We start from the raw sequence: 27337 nt of genomic DNA, 5'->3' as shown, positions 1-27337 counted from the left end.
GTGGTCCCTGCATACCAGTGGTCACCCCTGTGCTGTATGTGGATGATTTTTGTATCTGGGCTAGTTCCTACTTGGTAGCTTCTGTGGAGGGACAGCTCCAGGGTGTCATCTGGTGCATTTCTGCTCTCTCACGGTTATCAGCTGTTCTCTCCCATTAGATCATGTTTGGTATACTTCCGTCGCCATATGACAGTTCATCCTGACCCTGAGCTCTGCTTCGATGCCCAACACCTGTCAGTGGTCTCCAGTTCTATTTCTTGGTCTTCTTCTTGATAGCAAGCTTTCTTGGTTGCCCCATATCTGCCTTCTGAAGGCTGACTCTTTCTGTAACCTCACTCTCCTTGGCTTACGTGCACATAAGTCTTGGGGTGTGGACTATTCTCCTCTTGCCTGTCTTTATTGGGCTTTGGTTCTGCAACATCTGGACTAAGGGTGTCAAGCCTATGACTCAGCTGCCCCCTTCTGTTCTGCACCTCTTGGACCCAGTCCATTTGGTCACCAGCACCTTTCAAACTAGTCCTGTCGGTAGTCTTCTTGTTGATGCTGGGATCCCTTGGTTTGGTGGCCTCAGCTCCTGGTTTCCTATGCCGTTGCTATCCACTCATTCCCTGCTCACCACTCCTATTCTATTATTTATTACTTTCATAGCTTTAGGATGTCACCTGCTCGCTGCCCATCCTTGGGTGGGTTTCCAGTTGGGCTCCGCCTCGGTTCTCTCCACCACAGTTTCCATCTTCCATCTTTGTTTTTTCTGACGCTTTAGTCTCTACCATCCACAATCTTCTCGCCTATCTTGACCGTGCAGCTAGTTCGGTTGATTTCCTTTGGGTCTCCGCCCATGTGGGTATCCCGAGTAGTGAACTTGCCGATCGTGGTCCTTGTGACCCTTCCAGGGACAGATTTGTGTCTTCATATTGAATTCATTTTTGCTCAGTCGTGGACTGGTGATTAAGAGGCCCCCTGGCCATGTGTCGTTCTTCCTTCCACCTATCCTGGAGGGAATGTAGCATTCTCTCCCAACTTCCTATTGGCCATGCCAAGTTGACCGATGGCTTTTTACTCTGTAAAGAACCGTACCCCCCCCCCCCCCCCCCTTTCCCTTTTTGTAGTTGCAGGGCCCCATTATGGTGGTCTGTATTTTACTGGGCAGCCTTGTCTTTCAGCCCTTTGCACTACGTACACTCTCCTTGTCACATGTGTTAGAGGATGGTTACATCCAATCTGTTTTCTTGTCCTCCTATATTTAAGTACCTGAATTTCCTTCCTTCCAGAATTTGAGTCCCTTGGTTAGTGTTGGCTTTGGTTTGGGAGGGGTTCAGCCATGCCTCCATGGTGGCAAGGTTTTCCTCTTCCTTTTCCCTATGTTTTCTCTGGTCTTTTGTGCTGTTTTGTTTCCCCCTTATCTTGTGTCTTCTTTCCCTGGAGTTGTCCCCATTGTCACGACCATGGTATGGTGTGGAGATCAGGATGGGTCTGTGGCAGTGCTTGACACTACATTGCATGTAGTGTTCTGGGATGTCCCCTTGTGTTCGCAGCTCTCTCTCTTCACCGAGCGAGGTGGCGCAGTGGTTAGCACACTGGACTCGCATTCGGGGGGACGACGGTTCAATCCCGTTTCCAGCCATCCTGATTTAGGTTTTCCGTGATTTCCCTAAATCGTTTCAGGCAAATGCCAGGATGGTTCCTTTGACAGGGCACAGCCGATTTCCTTCCCAATCCTTCCCTAACCCAAGCTTGCGATCCGTCTCTAATGACCTCGTTGTCGACGGGACGTTAAACACTAACCACCTCTCTCTCTTCTATTCCTTACACTTCCTCCCGCCTCTACATTCCTTCTGCATCTTTATTTGCCCATTTTCTGTTTGCCTTGGCTGGATTGTGCTGTTCGTGTTGTTCCTCCTTTAGTTTCTGCTATTTTAGACCATAGGACTGGTGACCTCGCTGTTTTGTCCCCCCACTCCGCCATCCCCTTCAGTCAACCAACCAATCAACTGAGTGAAGTGGCGCAATGATTAGTGCACTGGACTTGCATTCGGGATGATGGCAATTCAAACGCACTTCCAGCCATCCTGGTTTAGGTTTTTTGTGATTTTCCTAAATCGTTTCAGGCATGTGCCAGGATGGTTCCTTTGAAAGGGCTTGGCCGACTTCCTTCGCTGTTGTTCCCTAATCTGATGTGTCCGATGACCTCCTGTTTGAACCCCACCCACCAAATCAACCAACCAATCAACCGTCTTTTGGTCAAGTTGTGAAATAAACCTCTTTCCTCCCCATTTTGATTCTGTACCTTTTTATTAGTTATCTGCTCAGCCAATCTAATCTACAACATTCTTCTTAGAAATACATTTCAAAAGCTTACATTCTCTTCTTTTCTTAACTGCTTAACGCCACTGTTCAGTTCTGTATCCAATACTTTCAGAGAAGACATCCTTACACTTAAATTTATGTTTAGCATCCACAGATTTTTTCCAGAAGAATTATTCAGTGTTTACAACTTCTCTCTCTCTCTCTCTCTCTCTCTCTCTCTCTCTCTCTCTCTCTCTCTCTCTCTCTCCCCCCCCCCCCCCCCACCCCCCACCCCCAGAAACACATACTTAGATGTTGCAAGTGTGCATTTTATTCCTGTTTATTTCGATCATTGTCACTTGCTGCCCAAAAAACAAATCTCATCTACTACTTCTAGTGTCTTATTTACTAATCTATGTTCCTTCAACATCACCAGATATAATCTGACTACATTCCATTATGCTTATTTTACTTTTGTTGATATTCATCTTATTATTTATTTTCAAGACACTGTCCATTCCATTCAACTGCTTTTCCTAGTCCTTTGCATCTGTGAGAGAATTATGTCATTGTCAGACGCTAACATTTTTATTTCTTCTCCCTGAACTTAAATTACCTTCCCCATTTTCTTCATGGTTCCTTTTAATGCTTGCTTAATTGTGCAAGTTGTAGATAACATTTTGCACTCTGTATTTTGTCCCTGCTACCTTCAGAATTTCGAACAGTGCATTCATCAGCATTCTCAAAAGCCTCCTACCTATGTCAGAAATATAGGCTTGCCCTTTTTCAGCTCATCTTCTGGGATAATTCAGAGGGTCAGTATTGCCTTGCTTGTTCCTCCATTCCTCCTGGACCCAAAATGATTACCCTGAGCTTGGCCTTCTGCTAGTTTCTCCATTTTTCCGTAAATAATTGATGACAGTCCAGTCACATTAATGTGAGCACCTGTCAGAAGCCTGAATAACCACCTTTTGCAGCACGAACATGCAGGAAGAGTGTCAGTGAGGTTCTGGAAGGTAACCAAGGGATGTAGAACCATGCCAACCGTGCTAAGTTTCTTGGTTGAGGCATGAACAGCCTGATGGAAGTAGTCATATAGATTCTCAACTGGTTTTAAATCTGGGCGTTTGGTGGCCATAGGAGGAAACTCATCCTGTTGCTCTTCAAACATTGCAAGTACACTGTGAGCTGTGTGACATGTTGCATTGTCCTGCTTGTAGATGCCGTTTCGCTGAGGAAAACATAAACATCATGTAAGGGTAGACGTAGTCCCCAAGGATAGATGCATACGTGAGTCGATCCATTGTGCCTTAGAGATGACGATATCACCCAGGGAATTCCACGAAAACATTCCCCAGGCTATAACCCTCCTTTCTCTGCCGTGGACCATTCCTAAGATTGTGTTGCAGGGCCTTACACACTACCAGCCATCTGTTGGATGGAGCATAAAATGTGATTAATCTGAAAAGGTCACCTGACACCACTCATTGGATGTGCAGTTGTGGTATTGGCATGCAGATTCCAGCCTTCGTCATCAATGAACAGCAGTCAGCAGGGTTGCATAAACCAGGTGCCTTCTGTAGAGACCAATATGCAGCAACGTTCGCTGAACAGTTGTCAAGGAGAGACAGTTGGTAGTCCCTTGGGTCACCTGACTGGTCAGTTATTTTATAGTTGCAATTATATTTGCCTGTATACATCTCCATAGCACTTGTTCACCTCTTTCATCTATGGTCTGTGGTGCACCATAAGTTGCATCAACAGCTGTTTTGGATTCTACCATTTTCCAACGCTCGGTATACTTTAATCACGGAGGCACACAAACAATTTACAAACTTAGCCGTTTCAGAAATGCTTTCATCCTTGGCACTAAAGCCAGTAATTGTGCGCTTTTGTATGCAAGACAAATCGTTCTGCACATTACGATGACAACTCCACTGTTTTCTGCACCCCACTCACCCATATGCCATATGCCCTATACCACCCCCCCCCCCCCCCCCCCCCCCCGCCTGGGGGGCTCATGGTTATAGCGTGAGTTTGTGTGAGGTGCCCATGAGGCCAGAGCTGTTGCAACCCATTCTTATTTCACGGGCTGCATTTCCTACCCCATGCCCATCTCCCCATCCTCTCTCCTTCCCCGTTGCCTCCTCCTTCCCCTCTCTTGGTGTTCTTATTTGTGTCGACCTAGCTATCCACCTGATTTCCTGTATTCCTTGAGGTTTTGTTCCTCTTTGGGTTTGACTTCCACTTCTACTAAATTTTCTGTCTGTAGTGTGAGCCACTTGGGGCAGAACTCCCTAGTTTCTACAGAATGGATTCCTCGCTCCCCTTCCTTCCCCTCTGCTTTCCCCCACCATAGCCCCCTCCACACCAGCACATGTACCCAGTCCTTGTCATGGGGCTGTTACGTACCCATTCACACGAGTATCGCATTTCTGATGCTTGAGCTGTTGCCTCCTCAAGTATAGTAGCGGTTGCTTGTCATTCCAGAGCTTCGGAACTCCCGCCAATGCATCATGCCAGTGCCGGTTGTCCATTGTTGTGGCTGGAAGTCGCCCACGGGGAGAGCCCCTGGTCATTATGGGTGGTGTCGGGGTGGATGCTTTGCCCATAAAACCTGTTTTTGTTGTTGTTGTTGTTGTTGTTGTGGTCTTCAGTCCTGAGACTGGTGTGATGCAGCTCTCCATGCTACTCTATCCTGTGCAAGCTGCTTCATCTCCCATTACGAACTGCAGCCTACATCCTTCTGAGTGTGCTTAGTGTATTCATCTCTTGGTCTGCCTCTACGATTTTTACCCTCCACGCTGCCCTCCAGTTCTAAATTGGTGTTCCCTTGATGCCTCGGAACATGTCCTACCAACCGATCCCATCTTCTAGTCAAGTTGTGCCACAAACTCCTCTTCTCCCCAATTCTATTTAATACCTCCTAATGTGATCTACCCATCTAATCTTCAGCATTCTTCTGTAGCACCACATTTCAAAAGCTTCTATTCTCTTCTTGTCTAAACTATTTATCGTCCATGTTTCACTTCCATACATGGCTACGCTCCATACAAATACTTTCAGAAATGACTTTCTGACACAAATCTATACTCGATGTTAACAAATTTCTCTTCTTCAGAAACGCTTTCTTTGCCATTGCCGGTCTACATTTTATGTTCTCTCTACTTTGACCATCATCAGTTCTTTAGCTCCCCAAATAGCAAAACTCCTTTACTACTTTACGTGTCTCATTTCCTAATCTAATTCCCTCAGCATCACGCGAGTTAACTCAACTACATTCCATTATCCTCGTTTTGCTTTTGTTGATGTTCATCTTATACCCTCCTTTCAAGACACTGTCCATTCCATTCAACTGCTCTTCCAAGTCCTTTGCTGTCTCTGACAGAATTACAATGTCATCGGCGAACCTCAAAGTTTTTATTTCTTCTCCATGGATTTTAATTCCTACTTCGAATTTTTCTTTTGTTTCCTTTACTGTTTGCTCAATACACAGATTCAATAACATCGGGGAGAGGCTACAACCCTGTCTCACTCCATTCCCAACCACTGCTTCCCTTTCATGTCCCTCAACTCTTTATAACTGCCATCTGGTTTATGTGCAAATTGTAAAGAGCCTTTTGCTCCCTGTATTTTACCCCTGCCACCTTCAGAATTTGAAAGAGAGTATTCGAGTCAACATTGTCAAAAGCTTTCTCTAAGTCTACAAATGCTAGAAATGTAGGTTTGCCTTTTCTTAATCTAGCTTCTAAGATAAGCCGTATGGTCAATATTGCCTCACGTGTTCCAACATTTCTACGGAATCCAAACTGATCTTCCCCGAGGTTGGCTTCTACTAGTTTTTCCATTCGTCTGTAAAGAATTCGTGTTAGTATTTTGCAGCTGTGACTTATTAAACTGATAGTTCGGTAATTTTCACATCTGTCAACACCTGCTTTCTTTGGGATTGGAATTATTGTATTCTTCTTGAAGTCTGAGGGTATTTCGCCTGTTTCATACATCTTGCTCACCAGATGGTAGAGTTTTGTCAGGACTGGTTCTCCCAAGGCCGTCAGTAGTTCCAATGGAATGTTGTCTACTCCGGGGGCCTTGTTTCAACTCATGTCTTTCAGTGCTCTGTCAAATCTTCACGCAGTATCATATCTCCCATTTCATCTTCGTCTACATCCTCTTCCATTTCCATAATATTGTCCTCAAGTACATCACCCTTGTATAGACCCTCTATATACTCCTTCCACCTTTCTCCTTTCCCTTCTTTGCTTAGAACTGGGTTTCCATCTGAGCTCTTGATATTCATACAAGTCGTTCTCTTTTCTCCAAAGGTCTCTTTAATTTTCCTGTAGGCAGTATCAATCTTACCCCTAGTGAGACAATCCTCTACATCCTTACATTTGTCCTCTAGCCATCCCTGCTTAGCCATTTTGCACTTCCTGTCGATCTCATTTTTGAGACGTTTGTATTCCTTTGTGCCTGCTTCATTTACTGCATTTTTATATTGTCTCCTTTTATCAATGAAATTCAATATTTCTTCTGTTACCCAAGGATTTCTAATAGCCCTCGTCTTTTTACCTACTTGATCCTCTGCTGCCTTCACTACTTCATCCCTCAAAGCTACCCATTCTTCTTCTACTGTATTTCTTTCCCCCATTCCTGTCAATTGTTCCCTTATGCTCTCCTTGAAACTCTGTACAACCTTTGGTTCTTTCTGTTTATCCAGGTCCCATCTCCTTAAATTCCCACCTTTTTGCAGTTTCTTCAGTTTTAATCTACAGTTCATAACCAATAGATGGTGGTCGGAGTCCACATCTGCCCCTGGAAATGTCTTACAATTTAAAACCTGGTTCCTAAATCTCTGTCTTACCATTATATAATCTATCTGAAACCTTCTAGTATCTCCAGGGTTCTTCCATGTATACAACCTTCTTTTATGATTCTTGAACTGAGTGTTAGCTATGATTAAGTTATGCTCTGTGCGAAATTCTACCAGGCGGCTTCCTCTTTCATTTCTTACCCGTAATCCATATTCACCTGCTACATTTCCTTCTCCTACTATCGAATTCCAGTCACCCATGACTATTGAATTTTCGTCTCCCTTCAGTATCTAAATAATATCTTTTATCTCATCATAGATTTCTTCAATTTCTTCGTCATCTGCAGAGCTAGTTGGCATATAAACTTGTACTACTATAGTAGGGGTGGGCTCGTGTCTATCTTGGCCACAATAATGCGTTCACTATGCAGTTTGTAGTAGCTTACCCGCCTCCTGTTTTTTTTATTCATTATTAAACCTACTCCTGTATTACCCCTATTTGATTTTGTATTTATAACCCTTTATTCACCTGACCAAAAGTCTTGTTCCTCCTGGCACCGAACTTCACTAATTCCCGCTATATCTAACTTTAACCTATCCATTTCACTTTTTAATTTTCTAACCTACCTGCCCGATTAAGGGATCTGACATTCCACGCTCCGATCTGTAGAACGCCAGCTTTCTTTCTCCTGATAACAACGTCCTCTTGAGTAGTCCCCACCCGGAGATCCGAATGGGGGACAATTTTACCTCTGGAATATTTTACCCAAGAGGACACCATCATCATTTAACCATACAGTAAAGCTCCATGCCCTCAGGAAAAATTACGGGTGTAGTTTCCCCTTGCTTTCAGCCGTTCGCAGTACCAGAACAGCAAGGCGGTTTTGGTTAGTGTTACAGGGCCTGATCAGTCAATCATCCAGACTGTTGCCCCCTGCAACTACTGAAATGGCTGCTGCCACTCTTCAGGAACCACATGTTTGTGTGGCCCCTCAACAGATACCCCTCCGTTGTGGTTGCACCTACGTTACGGTTATCTGTATTGCTGAAGCACTCAAGCCTCCCCACTGACAGCAAGGTCTGTGGTTCATGGGAGGGGCTATAAAACCTATCAAGGTCCAAAATTCTGGCTGTTATTCTATGGCTGTCTCTGAGTGGTAACAGATCACTGAATGCTACTTCTTATGACCCTGCATCCTTCCCTTCTCTGCTACATACTGGGAGGAAGGTTAGGCTCACTGGCTTGTGGTGAAACACTTTCTGTGCTACCTTGTCTGTACTAGGACGGACCGGGACACATTGACTGTCACAAAGCCATTATTTTCTGTGGAATATATCAAACATAAGTTTAGCGAAGTGGAATTTCTCAGTGAGTTGTGGTCAGGTTCCCTACTGTTTACAAAACTGCTTATGTCGCCCAGTCTGCAGATCTTTGTGTATGTGATCATCTTGACACCGTCCCAGTATCTGTTGCATCTCACCAGTCTCAGATTATGGTCCTGGTAGTCATTTTTCATAGAGACCTCATCCTTCAAACTGATGAGGAACTCTCTGGGCCAATCTGGAATGATAGGGCATACATTTTGTTTGACGTGTGCCAATCACACTGATACTGACGCCTTTATTCTGGCATTTGAGGCAGATACCCTCCCAGAGATGGTCAAGGTTATTTGTTATCAGTGTGACATGAAGCCGTACATTCCACCATCCATGAGGTGCTTCCAGAACTTACGTTTTGGGTACATCTTTCCACTGTATGGCAGACCCTCTGTGGTGACTGTGGACACCCTCTCCATGAGGGGAGCCCCTGTGTTCCGCCATCTGTGATTGTTAATTGTCACTACAATCACTCTGCGTGCTCACCAGATTGCCCTGCTTGTAAGAAAGAAAAGAAGATACAAGAGTATAAGGCCCTGAATTGTTTGTCTCACACTGGGGCTCGTCAGAAATTTGACTGACTTCATCCTGTGTCAGTGACTTCTGCTTTTGCCTCTGTTACATCCTTTCCCCTCCTCCCCCTTCCTTACCCCAGTCCCAACCCCCCCCCCCCCTCTCCTCTCCCCGTCCCCTGTGGTTCCCATGCCCTTCCCTCCAAGTGCCGCCCCCTCCTCAGCTGAACGGTGCCCCCATTCTTTGGCACCCACCAGTGATGGAACTCCCTTCTAGGGCTCCTCCTCTCGGCATCTCTCTGGTCGAAGGTCTGCTACCACAACTCGACCATGGGACACACTGTCTGTGTGCCCCAAGGTGTGCCGCCTTCTTCTGGTTTCAGAACTTGTGGAAGCCTGCTCTTCCTCTGTGCCCTGCCCTTCTCAACCTGTGAAGGAGGAGGAAGAGGAGGAGGAGGAGGAGGAGGAGGAGAAGAAGAAAAAGAAGAAGAAGAAACATAAGTCCTAGAAGTGCCCCCAGCCTCCTACACCCCACCCCCATGCCTCCAGAGGTTGTATCTCCCCCCTTGCAACAAGAGTCTGACTTTTATTTAAGTACCCTGTTCTCTTTAGTGATGGATGGGGACCCAGAAGCGTGATTGGCTCCAGCTTGTTTGCCTCCATCTTGGATATCCACTCCGTGCTTGTTCAGTGGAACTGAAATGAATACTGCCATCACCTCCCAGAGTTGCATTTTACTTAGCTGCTTTTGTTGTTCTCCAGAAATATTTTACTGACACTCACTCACCAACTTTTTGTTGATTCTGTGCTTTCTGTTGGAACCTGGCCAGTCCTTTGAGGGCTTCCGGTAGTGTCTGCACGTTGGTCTATATGGATATCGTTAGTACATAGTTCCAGTCTTGTTCCTCATTGAAAGCAGTTGCCGTCTGTGTCCATTTGGACTCTGCAGTCACTGTTTGCTATATCTCCCTCATGACAGGCCACCTACATCTGCTGCCCTAACTACTCTCCTACAGCAACAGCCCCCCTCCCTTCCTCCTCCTTCAGGATTTTAATGCGCATCACCCTTGGTGGGGCAATGCTTTTTCATCCAATTGGGAGCTTTTCATTGACCAATTTCTTGTGGACCATGATCTGTGCCTAATTAATGATGATTCCCCTACTCATTTTAGTGCTGCATATGGTACTTTCTCTGCCATTGATCTCTTGCTTTCTTTCCGTCCCCTTCTTCCTTCCATACGCTGGTTGCCACACGATGACCTTTGTGATAGTGACCATGTCCCATTGATGATCTCATTCCCTTCCCACCTCCTGATGACAAGGTTATCTCGCTGGGCTTTCCATCATCCTGATTGGCCTCTATATACCTCCCAGGTTTTTTTTTTCCACCATCTTTGTCAAGTTGTATTCCAGTCATTTGCGATCTGTCTGATAAAATAATTCACACTGCTGGCGTTGCTGTTCCCTGCTTGACAGGCCCCACTCGCTGTCAGCCATTTCCATGCTGGAGCACGGCCAGTCTCTGTTATCTGTGATTGTCTTCGTGCCTTGCAACATTTTAAGTGGCACCTATCCGCTGCCGGTCTTGTTACCTTTAAACGTCTTGGTGCCAAAGCAGAGAGCAAACGGATGTGTTGGAAATGCTTTGTGTCCTCTCTAGGTTCTTGTGTCCCCATTGTCATGGGTGTGGGCTACACTCCAGGACTTGCCTTTTCAGGTTGCCCTTGTACAGATCCATCAGTTCTTGCAGAACACCTCTCAACCCATTTTGCGACGGCAACAGCTTCAGCCTCATGTCCAGCTGCCTGATATCTGGAAACAGTGAGCTGAAGCTTCCTGCTTATGTTTTACCCCTTGTCAGGCGGTATCCTCCAATGAACCTGTTACTGAATAGAAGCTGCTTCTGGCTCTTTCTTCTTCCCACAGTTCAGCTCCTGGCCGTGATTACATCCATAACCAATTGCTTCAACACCTCAGTCCTTCACAATGACAATATCTCATCCAGGTGTTCAACCATATCACTAGTTTCAATTTGGTGGTCCCAGCTCGTGGTTTCCTATGCCATTACCATCCTCTCTTCCCCTGCTCACTGCTCCTATTCTCTTCTTTTTGCAACTTTGAGCCATCTCCCGCCCACTGCCCACCATCGGTTGGGTCTACCGGTTTTGTTTTGCTTTGCCTTGCCTTGCTTCTCTCTGCCATGACTTTCATCTCCCCTCCTTGTCTTCTTCCCCATGTTCTTTCCTGACCACCCTCCCCTTGGTTAGTTCGTCAGCCCCAGATTCAGATGGATCTCTTCCACAGGGTCCGAAAGCTTTGTCACTCCAATGGTCTTGTGTTGTGTGTTCCAAATGCTCTTATGGGAGTTTCAGGATGCCATTGTTTTTGACACAGATGGCTCTGAATCTGCCAATCATGTGGGACATGCCTTCACGTCTTCTGTTGGCATGAAATACCATATCTTGGTGTGTCACATGTGGGGTGTTTACCGCAGAATTAATAGTCATGTATCAGCATCTCTGCTTCATTAAACAGTTCTCTTTCACCCAAGTTTTGTTATCTATGGACTCGATGAGTGGCTTTCAGGTATCACTTGAAGTTTTTCCCTGCCATGCCTGGATCTCTGCCATTCACGACTTTCTTGCTGATCTTGGTAGTGCTACTGCTTGTTTGGTCGATTTTGTTTGGGGTCCTGACCATGTAGGTATACCAGGTAATGAATTTACTGATAGTCTGGTTGGGGTTCAGACCCCTCCAGGGGTGGAGTTATGACTTTACATCAAATCCCTTTTTACTCAATTGCATGCCAGCTGTAGAGAGGCTACTCCCCTGTCTCATAAACTTTGCACAGTCAAGGAGACTTCCACTACATAGCGTTCTTCCCTCTGCCTCTCTCTGCAGGAATATTCCATCCTCGGCCGTCTTCGTATTGGCCGTACTAGGTTGACCTACAGTTTTTTTTACTCCGCAGTGAGGCCCCCCCGCCCCCACCCTTCCTTCATAGTTGCTGGGCTCCCCTCACAGTGATCAGTGATCCTTATTTTGCTGGACTGCCCCCACCTTGTGGTCCTTCATACTAAATTTCCCCTTCCACCTTCCTTGTCTCAGCTATTATCGGACAGCATGGTTACGTCTGTCCTTGGTTTTCTTCATGAAAGCGCTTTGTCCTCTCAGGTGTAGGTCCTTGAATTTTCCTCTGGGATTTGAGTCCCTCAGTGTAAGCATTGGTTATGGAGGCCTTGACCTTACCTCCACACCAGCCAGATTCTCCTCGACGTTTCCCAACATTTTGTGTGATCTGTTGTGCTGTTTTGTTTCCCCTTTTCTTTTCCTGGTGTTGTCATCTTGTATCATGATAATGGTATATTGTTAGTGTCAGGATGTGGTGGTGGTGGCGGCGGCGGCGGCGGTGTTGATGATAATGCTGCAGTGTGACCTGTATTCAAGGCAGGTTGCTGAAACATCGTAGGTATGTTCATTAATTGGTGCACATGCATTTCCTGATACCAGGTGAAAGTAAGGCACTGTAAGCAGTCAGAATGTGCTGTGGATGCAAGAAAAGGGGCGGAACGATCAAACACACAATAATGATGGTTCTGGCATGTTTATTAGGATATGGTCACAAGTTAAAACGTTTTCAGTATGGTCTCCTGACTCAGCAACATTTTGCATCTGTAACACGGTATCAACGACAGTTGCTCACAGCATGTCCAGTGTAATCAGAGCTCTATGTCATAACATGCTATCTGTGAGGTTAGGAAAAGTCTAGAGACATTCCTGATAGACACAGCTTTTTAGATATTGGCACAACCAGAAGTCACTTGGATTTATATACTGGGGTCTGAAAGGCACACGTCTTGAAATTACGTAGAGATGATTAGGTTGTTAATGCAAGTTTCTCAAAACAAGCAAAATGGGGTGTCATCCCATCTTGCATGAAACTAGTGGTGTGAACACAGTAACATTCCTGCAAAGCATGAATCACGTGCTGCACAAAGATGTGCTTATGACGTGCTGGTGTAACTGTACACTTAACAGACCTGCAAGGTGCCATCTCCTCGAAGAAAAACAGACTGTGAAGGAGCTTGTGAATCCACACCACACAGTCACATAAGCCGAGTGCAGTGGATGTGCATCCACAATATTTGGTGGAGTAGAACCTCATATGTGACAGTTCCGGCATCTATAGAGTGATGCAGAGTAAGGAGTGCCTCATCCATCCAAAGAAGGTTCCCCAGCGGCATGTCATCCATTTCCATGTGAACAAATAACTGAAGAGCAAACCCATGGCGTTGTAGCCCATCTTGAGGCTTCATTTGACGCATGTTCTGAATCTTGTAGGGATACTATTGTAAAATGCACTGCAAAATCTTTTTAACTATTAACCAGGGGGGAGAGAATTCCTGTGCCACTGCTTGAGTGCTGGCTACAGAATTGAAGACATGTGCTGCACGGTCCACTATAGCTACAGCAAATTGATCAGAAACTGTCATGGGAGTGGGCTGCCTCCCTACCTCTGCTTCATTACCTAATTCACCTGTTTCTTCAAATTTCTTTATCATATTCTTTAGCCTTTTTATTGATGTAGCACATCTTTGCAGTTGTTGGTGCCAGCTATTCCTGCAATGAGGTGCTGTTATTGCTGGCATTCTTTTAACAGAACTTCAGTAGAAAACTTAAACTTTCTTAACCCTTTACACCAACAGTCACTTCACAAAAGAAATAAACATCTGTTACCAAGCGACAAAAAGCATACTGGTGTCGGAACATGAAACATTTCATATACCAACTGCTTAATGTGCCATATTTTCACCTGATGGCAGAAAGTGGAGCTATTATTTTTCCAGCATACTCTTGTGAGCGCACCAATTAATGACCATACGTAAAATGTTCCAGTGTCGTGCAACATATACAGTCCGTACTGTAGCACTCCGAACACCATCAGTTTAATTACAACCACCCAACACATTTGCTGCATTTTTTATATTTTCATTAATTAAATCCAGTATCTCTTGTGTTATCCAATGATTTATGCTTGTCTTAGTCTTTTTGCCTGTTTGAGCCATTGTGGTCTTCACTATTTTATCCCCCAAAGGTACGTATTTGTCCTCTGTTGTATTCCATGTCCCTATTTCAATCAGTTGTTGCCTAAAGGTCCCTTTGAAGTTGCCGACAGTCTCTGGTCCTTTCAGTTTATTCAGGTCCCATCTCCTCAATTTACAGCTTTCTGTAATGTCTTCCATTTTAATTTGCATTTCATAACCAGTAAATAATGGTCAGAATCCACATCTGCCTATGGAAATATTCAGCAGTTTAAAATTTGGTTCTGAAATCCCTGTCTTATCGTATATATAATCAATCAGAAACTTTTCAGAGTCGCAAGGTCTTTTTTACATAGGCAGTATTTCCGTTGTTCATACACCTGTAATGGTTTCTAGTCATGCCTGCTTCTCCAGCTGTCCATTTCTCGTGTAGCTGTTTCTGCTTTGCTAATCGACACAGTAGAAGTACAAAACACCTGTACTACCTTCCATTCACCAAAAAGCAGAAGTGTTGCATTGTCAATAGGCATACACAAAAGAAAGAAAAAAGCACTCAAGATTTATCCTTTGATGAGCTAGAGTAACACACACACACACACACACACACACACACACACACACACACACACACGTGTGCGCGCCTGCGCACATTATTGTCCCTACATGGTGCAGGCTGGACAGCCGATACCATTTAGGGGCGTAAGTGTGTGCTTCTGCTTTTTGGTGAGTGGTCTCTAATCCAAACGTATTTACATTATACAAGAATTGTCGTATGGCATTTGGACTGCTTTTCAAAATATCATCTGCTTTCTCAGCGAGAATAGGTTGAGAAAAGTGGAAAAGAGGGATCCGCCTGTTGTGGGGATGGGGGGGGAGACAACCCATGCATCTTTCGTACCTGAGAAAAGAACTAACAGCTTAAAAAAAAATGGATAGTTGTCTACTTTTAGAGTGTCTTGTCAGCAGTACTGCAATTTCAACTCCTGAAAGTAAGTAATGACTATGTGTATAGAAATATATCTGGATTTTTTCTTAATTTGATTTACAATTACAGTTTATTGTGCATTTCAAGTTCGATTAAATGTGAAAAAAAGTGTTAAATATAGACATTCAGTTTTCATTCCTGAGGAACTTTTAGGAGTAGTACACTTCAAAGCATGTGTGTGAGACCAGTAGAAACACTGTTACAGCCAAGTAGAGACATACAGACATTTTAATTTTCCATCTTGATCCCTGAACGTTGTTAATGCCCATAAATAACAATTTAGCCATGTGTATGTGAAGTAAAGTATGCAATGACTGTTTCACAAGGTCCTGCAAAACTGATGCTGGTTGGTTTTTTCATGTTCTGTTGATTTTTCCCTGTACCTTTTCTTATAAAAACAGTACAGCTATGAAATTTTGATAGTTATGTCAAGATGGGGACTAAAATTACCTCTGTTTTTCTGTTATCTGTGTTACTTTATAATTTAGGTATCACAGTGATATATTTGTTTCTGATATTTTGCATATTTTGACTAGGCTTGCCGAAAAATATGGTCTGCAGTTAGTAGCCAAGGAAAGGTTTGGTGAATTTTACAGCCGACATAAACCAGAAGGGAAATCATTACTTCAAAAGATGCAAGCCCTTGAGGTAATCAAAAGTGTACAACTACTTCATAAAATGTTCTTATTTAGTACTTTTACAAACTGATAAAATTATTCTTACTGAATGATGCACAGCTTCACCAACTGTGTATAGTGATCAATGCTGGCAGGGTATAGGAAATCCATGCATTCTTTTCAATATGTAGAGAACACGCCTTCAGGTATGAGGAACAACTGAGGACATAAATTAACAAAGTGAAGCGTCTGTTAGAAACTGTAGTAATTAAGCTCTTGTGAAGTATTTGTACGTTGCAAAGCTAAGTACTATGTAAGAAAACCAGCAGGGAAGTTGTACTTCAGTGAAAACAAAACAGATACAGTTTATCTCATGTCACTAGTTTAATATGCAACATTGATCTTTATCTAAGAATCATTGTTATCTTTGTGTATCATAGAAATAACAACATTGCTACTTAGAATGCAGCCAACAGGAATCTTCAGTTCTTGAATATATGTAATCATATAATTTACAGAAGGAAAGAGCAGTAAGATACTTTTATTAATTTATAGAAACTTTCAGTGTCTTGCTTTGTCAGATGGGAGCATGTTGAAAAACAGTTGGAGCAGTATACTGTGCCACACTAAACCATAGAGGAGGACATAAAATCGAAATGGAAATCATTTTTCGTATTGTGTTGTTACAAATCTCAATGCAATTGGAACTGATTTTTATTATTAGCAGTAAATACCAATAAGGAGTAAATATTCTGCGAAGTGTGGGTATGAATAACAGTAACATTCATAGGTCTCTGCAAGATGTACAGTAGTCTGTTTTGCTTAGTATTCATACTTCTATCTATTGCTGAATGTAGCTTAGTTTCATTTATCTGGAAGATAATTCCATAAGATAAAACGTTTTGAAAGTATGGAATAGTTAGCATTTTATCTTAGTCATCACAGAGGGAGAATGCAACGCATGTTGAGCTGAGCTTGTTAATTAATTTATCTATATGTTGACAGCAATTGAGGTCTCAAAAGGTTAAGAGATGAGACACTTTTTAAATTCTGAAAAAATTAAAGTCAAAGTTTACAGGTTATAATAGGTACTGGATAAATGTTTCGTTCTACAACTTTGTTTCTTTTATCACTAAGGTGGTTCAGCTCTTTGCAAAAATGTAACAGTATTCAACCAATGATATTGTTATTCTTGCAACATTTTTGATAGGGTGTTGCACTTACCTCCATTGGCCTCCAAGCAAAAAATTGAATTGAAAAAGGAAATATTCAGCTCATAAATGTGTTTTAGAAAATTCTTACTGTATTATTAAAATAATAATACAAGAACGGAAAGGCATTGTCACAGCAATATATTGTAAAAAAATACCTAAAACTTTAGTATATCATAAACAAAAATGTGATTCTTGAGTTTCTCCCGGCGTATTTGATAATCAAAATATCCACGGGTGTACTGCCGGTCTACAGTGTCCAACGGGCACAATATTTCGGCGATCATACATGTCGCCATCATCAGGTGAACTGATGGACTGAGCTCCTGTGAACGTGCCGGCACGGAGATCCGTACACTATGGCTGCTCAGGGGGAACTGGGTTCGGTAGCGGTGGCGGCCGATTTAAATACCCTCCGCCCGCGGCGCGCTCACTCCGCCGTCTGCGCCCCGCGCCACGGTCGCGCGGTGGAACAGATTGCGACGGCGTCTGAGGTGACGTCGGTGTGATGGCTCTGTCCGCCGTGGTCGTCACAACTATACATTTCCTCGATTTACTCTTGATTAACCCAATCGCTGGTTCCCAAGCCTTGCTAAGATTATAGCCACAGTCACGGTTTATGAGGTCATCATTGGTGCGAATTTCGATGGCCCCTCTAACAACGCTGTCCCAGTATCTCTACGTCTGTACCAGAATCCTCGTGCGTTCATACTCCATAGCGTGATTTTCCGAGAAACAATGTTCAGCGACCGCCGACTTGCTCGGATACATCAGTCGAGTGTGCCTCTGGTGTTCATGGCATCGATCCTCGACGGTACGCATCGTCTGACCAATATACGACTTGCCACATTGACACGGAATCTGGTACACGCCGGCCTTCCTCAAACCGAGGTCATCTCTGGCGCTCCCCACCAGTGCACGAGTTTTATTCGGAGGACAAAACACAGCTCGAACCCGGTGTTTCTTCAAAATGCGGGCGATTTTCCCCGAGAGTGCGCCTGTATATGAGATAAACGCAGTGCCTACCTCCTCCCTCGTGATTTCATCCATCTCCACAGGTTGTGATGCAGTGGTTGGGCGGAGAGCACATTGAATCTGCCACGTAGACACTCTGCGTCAGAGATAGTGCGCGCCCTATGTACTAGAGTTTTAAGTACGCCATTCCTCTGTGAAGGGTGGTGGCAGCTGTCTGCGTGCAAATACAGATCAGTGTGCGTTGTCTTCCGATACACCCCATGATCTAGGGTGCCGTCAGGCCTTCTCTTGACCAAGACACCATTATCATCTCACTCAATCTGGGCTTTGGCTACAAAAGATGAAAACCTAATGATTATAATTCTTATTGTGTCCTCCTCAGTATGCAATTTCCTAGCTGCCTTGCCCCGCGTGACCTTCATGCCACATGAACATTGTGACAGTAGAACTTCTTAAATCTGGCACGCAGAAATTGTATGTCCACAACTGTCTGCAATAAAACGCTTGAGTACTGTAGTTGGGAGAGTCTTATATAAATCAAAACATATAACTGCAGTAGCCTGATAATCTCTAAAATGATCAACAACATTACCTTTTGTCTGCTTTCCTCAGATGAGTCTCCATTCCTTGCTCTGGTATAGTGATGATATTCTTAGGGAAACTGTTGATGTGTTCTTTTAGTAAATCAATTCTTTCCTGTGGAACTTGTTGGTTGGCTCTTTCTTCAATCTCTACTCTTTAGGTGAAACACTGGTTATGTCTTTTGACTTTTTTTCAATAAAACATTGTCAATTCTCTTGTTAGGTTCGTCCAAAGTTAAGCAAAACAATTCTTTTCAAACTATTGCACTACATAGGCTGGACTCTGAACTTAATTTTCTGTCTTTTACCTTGTCTCCTTTTTTAATGCTCTCTGGGTCTTTCAGTGTGACTGAAGAATATATAAAAGAAGTTTGTAAATTATGATTGCCCAATTTTCGGTAATCACCAGAAATCTCTTGCTGGTTCATTTGAGGTACTTTTATGGTGCACATGAATCTACATTCACGAAGATGGCTGGGCCATTTGAGCTACTTTCATGGTGCACATGAATCTACATTCACAAAGATGACTTTTCACTGTTTTGGCTGCATGAAACTTTCCTTTCCTGGCAGTATGCTCTTTCTAAAGTTTCTATTTTCTTGTGCTTTTCTTCCTTCCACAAGTGTTTTCTTTTGAACTTTTCCCTGGAGTCTCTTGTCCTGGAAAAGTGATCTATTTTGGATTTGGAAGAATAAGTATAGTCTGACACTGACGTTGTCTCCTTGATTATCCCTTCACCCACAATAAAACAAACCAGATAGGTTAAGGTCACTCTTGTTACATTAACAGTCACTATTACATTAGGTCCTAATAGCTAGTTTGGTACTTTCGACTACTAGTTCTTATTGTCATCCAAAACAGTTGGAACCGCCAACCAAAACCCAATTGTCTTTGTTTACTTCTTTATTCATTCAATACCTCATCACCAGGTACATGTGCTTTATTGTTGTAAATGTCTGGATATAACAAAAATCTTAAGTAAAGTTGCAAATTTTTGTATTTATTAAATGACATTAAATTTGTATGTCCACCTAAAAAGACCATTATCACTTACAATCAAAGTACAGGTTACATTTACTGGAAAAATTATTCATTACTTCCATTTTAACTTCTTATTACTCATCCCAATACCTTTTTTTTTTTTCTAAAATACAGCAACAAAAGTGCTTTGTGTTCCCTTCTGTGTTCATTTGTAGTTCAGTGAGCTAAACAGACATAAACTTTTTTTAAGGTGAATACCACAACATTGACGAAATATCACTGCAACACTTCATGAAACAAGTGTTTTGTTAGAAGCCAATGGAATTAAATGGTGTACATGTCCCTGTTTGCTTCCAAATGAAGCTTTGCACCTGTTGGCTTCCAAGGATATCATGCATCCCCCTCCCCAGCACATCACCTTGCTGCCATTAGATATCAGCACCTGTCAAGCTCTCACTTATATTCCTTGGCCACAACATAGTTATGTACTTTAACTATAGTTTCTGTGCCTAACTCACATTTTTCAAAAAGTGCGCTTATCCCGCGTTGGCCACTCAGTACCTCAAATGTTACAGATGGTTTTTATTTAGTGAATCACCGTTAATCTTTCTTTTCTGAAATCAGGAGGTAATCTTTATTTGAAATGAAATGACAGCAGTTTCACCAAAAGATTTAAGGGGTGTACTGTCCAAATTGAAAGTAACATTTATTTCTTGAAAATTGCATAATATGAGTCTTTAAGATTAAAACTTTCTTTATTGAGAGTAGTGTATGAGGGTTTCCCAGAAAGAAATGCACCGAATTATTATTTTTCCCCCCCTCAACCAAAAACAATCCTACAAATGCAGAACATTACGTACTTATTATTTGAAGTCTCCTTAGTGAGCACTCAAAGTTTCCATCACTTCAATCATATAGTGTAGCTGCAGGACAGTTTCAAAATGGTGTCTGTAGGTGCTGTAGCCACCAGAAAGATCGCGGGAGGCGCACATTGGCACGGTGCGTCACGGACGGTAGTTGCTGCAAGTAGAGTCCCGTCCACCAGAGGGCACGCGAGAATTCGGACGCGACCTCTGCCGGCATAACAACAACAACAACAACAACAACTCCGGCAGCACGGGCCGGACCCAATCAGTTCACATCGGGCAGGTCTAGCAGACAGTTCCCAGTCTACACTAGGTGAAGTGCGACGGAAACGTGAATCGTGTTACTACACAATTGGCGACGAGTAGGGTCGTTCTTTCGCGTGTTGCGTCGTTGTTCCGGTTTCGCAGCTTCTCCACGGCATGGAGGATTTGGTGCGGGTTTTGGTTGCGCAGCAGACTGAGCTCATGGCCACCATGAAACAAGTGCTTCCGGCGTTGCTCTCCACGCCGTCTGCTCCGGCGCAGTTCCCTCCTCCCTTTCCCCCGTATGATGAGACGGCGGAGGATTGGGACGCATATGAACACCGCCTTCGGCAGCATTTCCAGGCGTTTCATGTTGCCGATGCGGAGGTATGTCGTGCTCTCTTCTTGTCTTGGATATCTCCCTCGCTGTATCACGTTTTGCGGCAGCTAGCGCCATTGCAGGAACCCTCGTCCTTGTCTTTTGATGCATTGTGTTCCTTGCTGTCTTCATATTATCGCCGCCGCACGCATGTTGTGGCGGCTAGGGTCGAGTTCTATCAATGCAAGAAACAGCCCCATCAGTCTTACCGGGCGTGGGCAGCTACCCTGCACAGTCTTAGTCGCAAGTGTCATTTTGTCACGGAGCAGTCATGAGAGTCGTATGCCCACGTTACGGTACGCGACGTCATTGTTCGTTCGGCCCCTGATAGGGAGGTCCGGCAACGGGCCCTGCAGTTAGAAGACCCTTCCCTCGAGGAAGTCCTGTCCATTGCTCAATCGTATGAAGTCTCTCACGCAGCAGGCCAACAGCTGGGAGTGTGGTGCGATGTCACGGAGGTTCAGGGCGGCGCGGCCGCGTCCGTTGTGTCCGGGGTCGACGACGTGCGAGCGGTACAGTCCGGCCGTTATGGCCGCTCCCGCAGGGCACGTAAACAAAATTCCGGCCGCCGGCCCCTGTTGCCATCCTGTGCGTCGTGCTATATACATCATGATCGGTCAGAGTGCCCCCAGCGTTGGGCCGTTTGTCGCAAATGTAATAAAAAAGGTCACATTGCTAAAGTTTGCCCCTCAGCCTCAAAAGAATCGAAGGAAGCAGGTACAGCGGACATGGACGTTGACATTCAGGAAGTTTCATCGGGCCAGGCTCCCGACGCATCGGCACGCAAACTCTTTATCGAGGTGTCGGTTCGGTCGCGCCGATTACAACTGCAAGTAGATACGGGCGTGGCAGTTTCGTTGTTGAATGCAGAAACTTATTCCGACCTTGGATCGCCCCCGTTGGCGCCAGTTTACCGGCTTCTACGCGGTTATGGTAAACAGTTCATTCTCCTGTTGGGTCAATTCACTACCGACGTGACTTACAAATCAGGCACTCGGCCTATTACTTTTATTGTTGTCAGTGATGCGAGCTCCGCTAACCTTTTTGGCCTGGATGCCTTTCAAGCTTTCGGTTTTTCTATTGCTGACACCATACAGTTGGTCTCCGAAGACGTTCCCTATCAATCATTGGAATCTTTGATCTCAGACTTTCCAGATATTTTTGAAGAGGGCCTGGGGCGTGTTTCCGATTTTGAAGCTCACTTAACGTTGAAGGCGTCGGCTCGCCCGCGTTTTTTACACGCGAGGCAGATCCCCTTGGCTCTCCGCCCTCCAGTAAAGGAAGAGCTAGACCGGCTGACAGCCCTAGGGGTCGTTCTTCCCATTTCTTCCAGTGAGTGGGCTTCGCCCCTCGTTATTGTAAGGAAGCCCTCGGGAAAATTACGTCTTTGTGGCGATTTCAAGGCCACCATTAATTCACAGTTGGTGGTGGACACCTATCCTTTGCCTTGTGCTGATGAATTGTTCTCCGCTGTTGCGGGAGGCCAATATTTTTCAAAAATCGATCTGTCGGAGGCTTATCATCAGATACCACTTGATGAGGACTCCAAACAGCTTGCGGTCATCAACACTCCGTTTGGCCTTTACCAATACCAGCGGTTGGCCTTTGGAATGTCCAGTGCCCCGGCGATATTCCAGCGTTATCTTGAGCATGTCACGTCGACAATCCCTCATTGTATTAATTACCTGGATGACATAATTGTCACAGGCCGCAGCACGAAGGAACACTTGCACAACCTTCGCACCCTCTTTCTCAAATTCAGGTCTGTGGGCTTGCGTTGCAACCTGCATAAGTCAACCTTCTTCCAACCGTCCATTGAGTATGTGGGCTACACCATATCTCGGCACGGCATCCAGCCACTAGGAAGTTTGGTCCAAGGTATCGTCAACCTTCCTCGGCCCGCTTTGCTGAAAGAGTTACAAGCTTTTTTAGGCAAGATAGCCTATTACCACCGGTTCATTCCCAGGGCTTCCACTATAGCCCACCCCCTGTACTGCCTTCTGCACAAGGGTGTTCCTTTTGATTGGTCGCCTGCATGCGAGCGAGCGTTCACCTCGTTGAAGGGCCTCCTCACGTCAGCCCCTTGTTTGGCTACTTTTGATCCCCATAAGCCGTTGGTCTTGGCTACAGACGCTTCGCAGTATGGGGTGCGGGCGGTCCTGGCCCATCGCAACGCAGATGGTTCCAAGCAACCACTGGCGTTTGCATCTAAAACGCTTAGTCCCGCGCAGGCCCATTACTCCCAGGTGGAAAAAGAGGCTTTGGCCATTGTCTACGCTGTTACCAAGTTTCACCCTTTCCTGTATGGCACGAAGTTTCAGTTAATCACTGACCATAAACTGTTAATATCGTTATTTGGCCCCGCCTCTCAGATTCCGGATAGGGCGGCCCACAGACTACAGCGCTGGGCCTTGTTCCTCTCTAAGTACCATTATGACATTCATTTTCGCCCTACAGGACAGCATGCCAACGCCGACGCTCTTTCCCGTCTTCCGGTGGGCCCAGATCCTACGTTCGATCGAGAGGAGATTATGTGTTTTCATTTGGATGTGGCGTCCCGCCAAGCGGTTGATGGCTTCCCAATCACTAGTTCTCGAGTCACCAGGGAAACGGCGGCTGACCCGGTTCTCTGGCAAGTAGTTCGCCTCATTCAGCAGGAGTGGTCTTCCCGCCCTCCGGGCCGGGCCTCGGACCCTCTTCGTAATTATTTCCTTCTACGAGACCGCCTCTCGGTCTTGGAAGGAGTTCTCCTTCTGGCTACCGATGATACAGCTCATCGCGTGGTTGTTCCTGCAGGTTTACGAAGGGAGGTCCTCACGTTATTACATGCAGGGCACTGGGGTGTTTCCCGTACTAAAACCTTGGCTCGCAGACATATGTACTGGCCCGGTATTGACAGAGAAATTGAGCACTTGGTGGCCGCCTGTTCCCAGTGTGCGAGCCAACAAGCATCTCCCAGGGCAGTGTTCTCTTCATGGCCGCCGGCAACCCAAGCATGGGAACGTGTTCACATCGATTTTGCGGGCCCGTTTCTCAATGGCTTTTGGCTCATTGTCATTGATGCTTATTCCCGATTCCCATATGTGGTTCGCTGCTCCTCAACCACTTCAGAAGTTGCAATCCAGGCACTAGCAAAAATCTTTTCTGTGGAAGGTCTGCCAATCACCCTGGTCTCGGACAATGGACCGCAGTTTATTTCGCAGACCTTCCAGGATTTTTGTAGGCGCTCCGGTATTCGGCACGTTTGCTCTCCCCCCTTCCATCCACAATGGAATGGGGAAGCCGAGCGCATGGTGCGCATATTTAAGACGCAGATGAAAAAGTATGTACACGAATTTCCTGCGGAGGAAGCATTGACGTTTTTCTTGACGGCGTACCGGACCACACCAATGGGAGAAAGCAGTCCCGCAGAGCTCCTCCATGGGCGTCAACCTAGGACTCTGCTGCACCTCCTCCAGCCTGGTCCTCGCCAGTCTTCACAAAAATGAGTGCCTGGCGTTCCACTGGGTACGTCAGTTTGGGTCCGTGGGTTTGGTCGCAATCCACGTTGGATACCGGCGGTGGTCCTGCACCGACATGGCCGCCGGCTCTATACCTTGCAGGCGGGGGACCGGGTGGTACGTCGTTACCAAAATCAGCTACGTCCACGTTCGGGCACCCACCCTCCGATCTCTCGGACACCGGCTTCCCCATTGCCGACACCTGTGTTGGTTTCACAGGGGATGTTACCTCCTCTCCCCGCTGTGACTCTGCCGCACTGCGATGGTTCTCAGCCTTGGCAGCCTCCAGTAGCTCCAGGACCGGCATCACCATCGTTCGAGATGCCACAGCGAGAGTCGGCCCCCCTAGCAGGCCCGGTTTCTCAGGAGGCTGGTTCACCTGGGGTTGTCCCTTCCCCTTCGTCCCCGCCACTGGGTCTTGACCCTCCCGAGGTGAAACAGGATCCGGCGTTCGACAGCTTGTCACTCGTTCTGTCCCGGGCTCCGGTTGTGGGACGACGGGGGCCTCTTCGTGTGGGTCACTTCCAGCCGTATTCGAAGGTTCCGGCTCGAGGGTTGGCTGATCCCCTCGACTCCGGCCATCCAATGGATGTGGAGGTCATCACTCTGGCCCGACGCTCCACCTTCCGACGCAGTGGATCACAGTGGCTGCACCCCCCGAAGGAGGAGGAGTGCTGTAGCCACCAGAAAGATCGCGGGAGGTGCACATTGGCACGGCGCGTCACGGACGGTAGTTGCTGCAAGTAGAGTCCCGTCCACCAGAGGGCACGCGAGAATTCGGACGCGACCTCTGCTGGCATAACAACAACAACAACTCCGGCAGCACGGGCCGGACCCAGTCAGTTCACATCGGGCAGGTCTAGCAGACAGTTCCCGGTCTACACTAGGTGAAGTGCGACGGAAACGTGAATTGTGTTACTACTGTAGGTGATGTACATTACAAGCAACATGCAGTCATTGAATTTCTTACTGCAGAGAACAGCCCTTATCTACCCCCTTGGACTTTCACTTATTTTTGGGCCATTAAAGGATGCCATTTGTGGAAGACATTTTGAGGATGATGAGGTGGTGATTCACACAGTGAAGTACTGGCTCCACCACCAGGACAAGGATTGACACAGGCAGGACATACATGCCCTTGTTTTGCGCTGGAGGAAGGCCGTAGAACGGCGTGGAGATTATGTAGAAAAATATGGTGTGTAGATAAAACACCATTATTTCGTATGTGTAATTCTCATTACGTTCAACAAAGAATTGTTGAAGAAAAAAATGCAGTGCATTACTTTCTGGGCAGCCCTCATAAGGATGAGCACCAGATTAATAACTTCGTCAGCAGCAAACCCTACAGATTTTCAACAATCCATTGAAAATTAATTTATATGGGTTATGAATATAAGTAGACCAACTACAGGATCTTGTGGTAATCAGTATTTATGCTCCGCCATTTGACTTTATTTTTATTCCTGTAGTGTAACTTATCAGTGTGATGCGTAACTTAAAGCGTGTCTAAGGAAACTGTGCTATCCATTGGTATAATGAATGAAAACCCCTGCCTAGATCGCTTCCTTATAATAATAATAATAACCCCTTTTAGTGTGGTTAGTTGGTTCAGGACAGAACTAATGAAGCCTCGGACAAGCGCTGTCATGGTCGGGGGGGTGACGCTTGAACCCTATGCCCATCCACAATGGTAACGACACTGCTAGCCACACGGAAAATGATTTAAATCCAAATAGAGGTGTTTTGCAGGATATGCTTCCTGCAACCACTCTAGAAGGAAAACAGAGACAGAGGATGAGATGGTCAGATGAAGTTAACCAACATCTCATGTTCTGTTATTACCAAGCAACAAACTTAGGAACCAACACAACTGGATACAAATCACAAGTATACACAACATTTATTACCAGATACCCAGAATTAAGTTTTTAACAGAACAACGACTAGCTGATCAGATCCGTGTAATAATCAAAAATAACAGGACACCCCAGTCAGAATTAGAAAACATCAAACACCAAGTACAACAAATACTGGAACAAAATAATGTGCACTCAGAAGAAGAAGAAGAAGAAGAAGAAGAAAATACAGTAATGGACTCAAACATCCTAGAGCAAACAAACAAAGAACAACACGCATCAATTAAACAATCGGAGGAAAACGAAATCTTAAGACAGCCACCAGAACAAGCACAAATAGAACACGAAGTGACACACGTTAGATACAGAAGAAAAATTTCAGCTGACGTTTATAGAATACAAAGACACAAATGCAGACATTAGACCATTCTTGCATAGACCACCAAATAACCCACAAGTCGAAACAACAACAACAACTATCAACACAATCATACACAACAAAATAAATGACAATACAACTATGGAAGAGTTACAACTACTGGTTTATATAGGAGCACTCACTACACTAAATATACACACTAGGCAGAGATAAGAACCAACCAACACACAGAAGAAACCCACAAAACCAGCATGGCAACACAGGCTACAGATCAGAATAGAAAAACTGAGAAGAGACATCGGACAGCTAACACAATTTATAAGAAATGAAATATCAGACAAAAACGAAAAAGGTTAGGTAAAATCTCACAACAAGAAGCAATAGAGAAATTAGATGAAAAGAAGCAGAAATTACAAGCATTGGCCAAACGACTTAGAAGATACAAAAAAAGTGAAAATAGAAAGAAACAAAACCAAACATTAAACACAAACCAAAAGAAATTTTACCAGACAATAGATAACACACACATTAAAATAGACAATCTACCAAACATAACAGACATGGAACACTTCTGGAGCAACATATGGTCAAACCTGGTACAACATAACAGACATGCACGGTGGATACAAGCAGAAACAGACACTTACAAGATGATACCACAAATGCCTGAAGTGATAATTTTGCAACATAAAGTCACCCGAGCAATTAATTCTATGCACAGTTGGAAAGCCCCTGGA

General features: G+C 45.0%; 1 protein-coding gene across 1 annotated transcript in view; it reads left to right on the top strand.

The window, feature by feature from the left end:
- Nucleotides 1-27337, top strand: part of LOC124798680 (mRNA cap guanine-N7 methyltransferase-like) — a 150384-nt gene that overhangs the window by 48853 nt on the left and 74194 nt on the right. Inside the window, exon 6 of the mRNA XM_047262181.1 lies at nt 15549-15660. Within this exon, the coding sequence (XP_047118137.1) occupies nt 15549-15660 (112 nt within the window). The remainder of the gene's footprint in view (nt 1-15548; nt 15661-27337) is intronic.

This window comes from Schistocerca piceifrons, chromosome 5 (genome assembly GCF_021461385.2).
Source record: "Schistocerca piceifrons isolate TAMUIC-IGC-003096 chromosome 5, iqSchPice1.1, whole genome shotgun sequence".
NCBI lineage: Eukaryota > Metazoa > Arthropoda > Insecta > Orthoptera > Acrididae > Schistocerca > Schistocerca piceifrons.
This window is presented reverse-complemented; position numbering and strand designations above follow the sequence as displayed.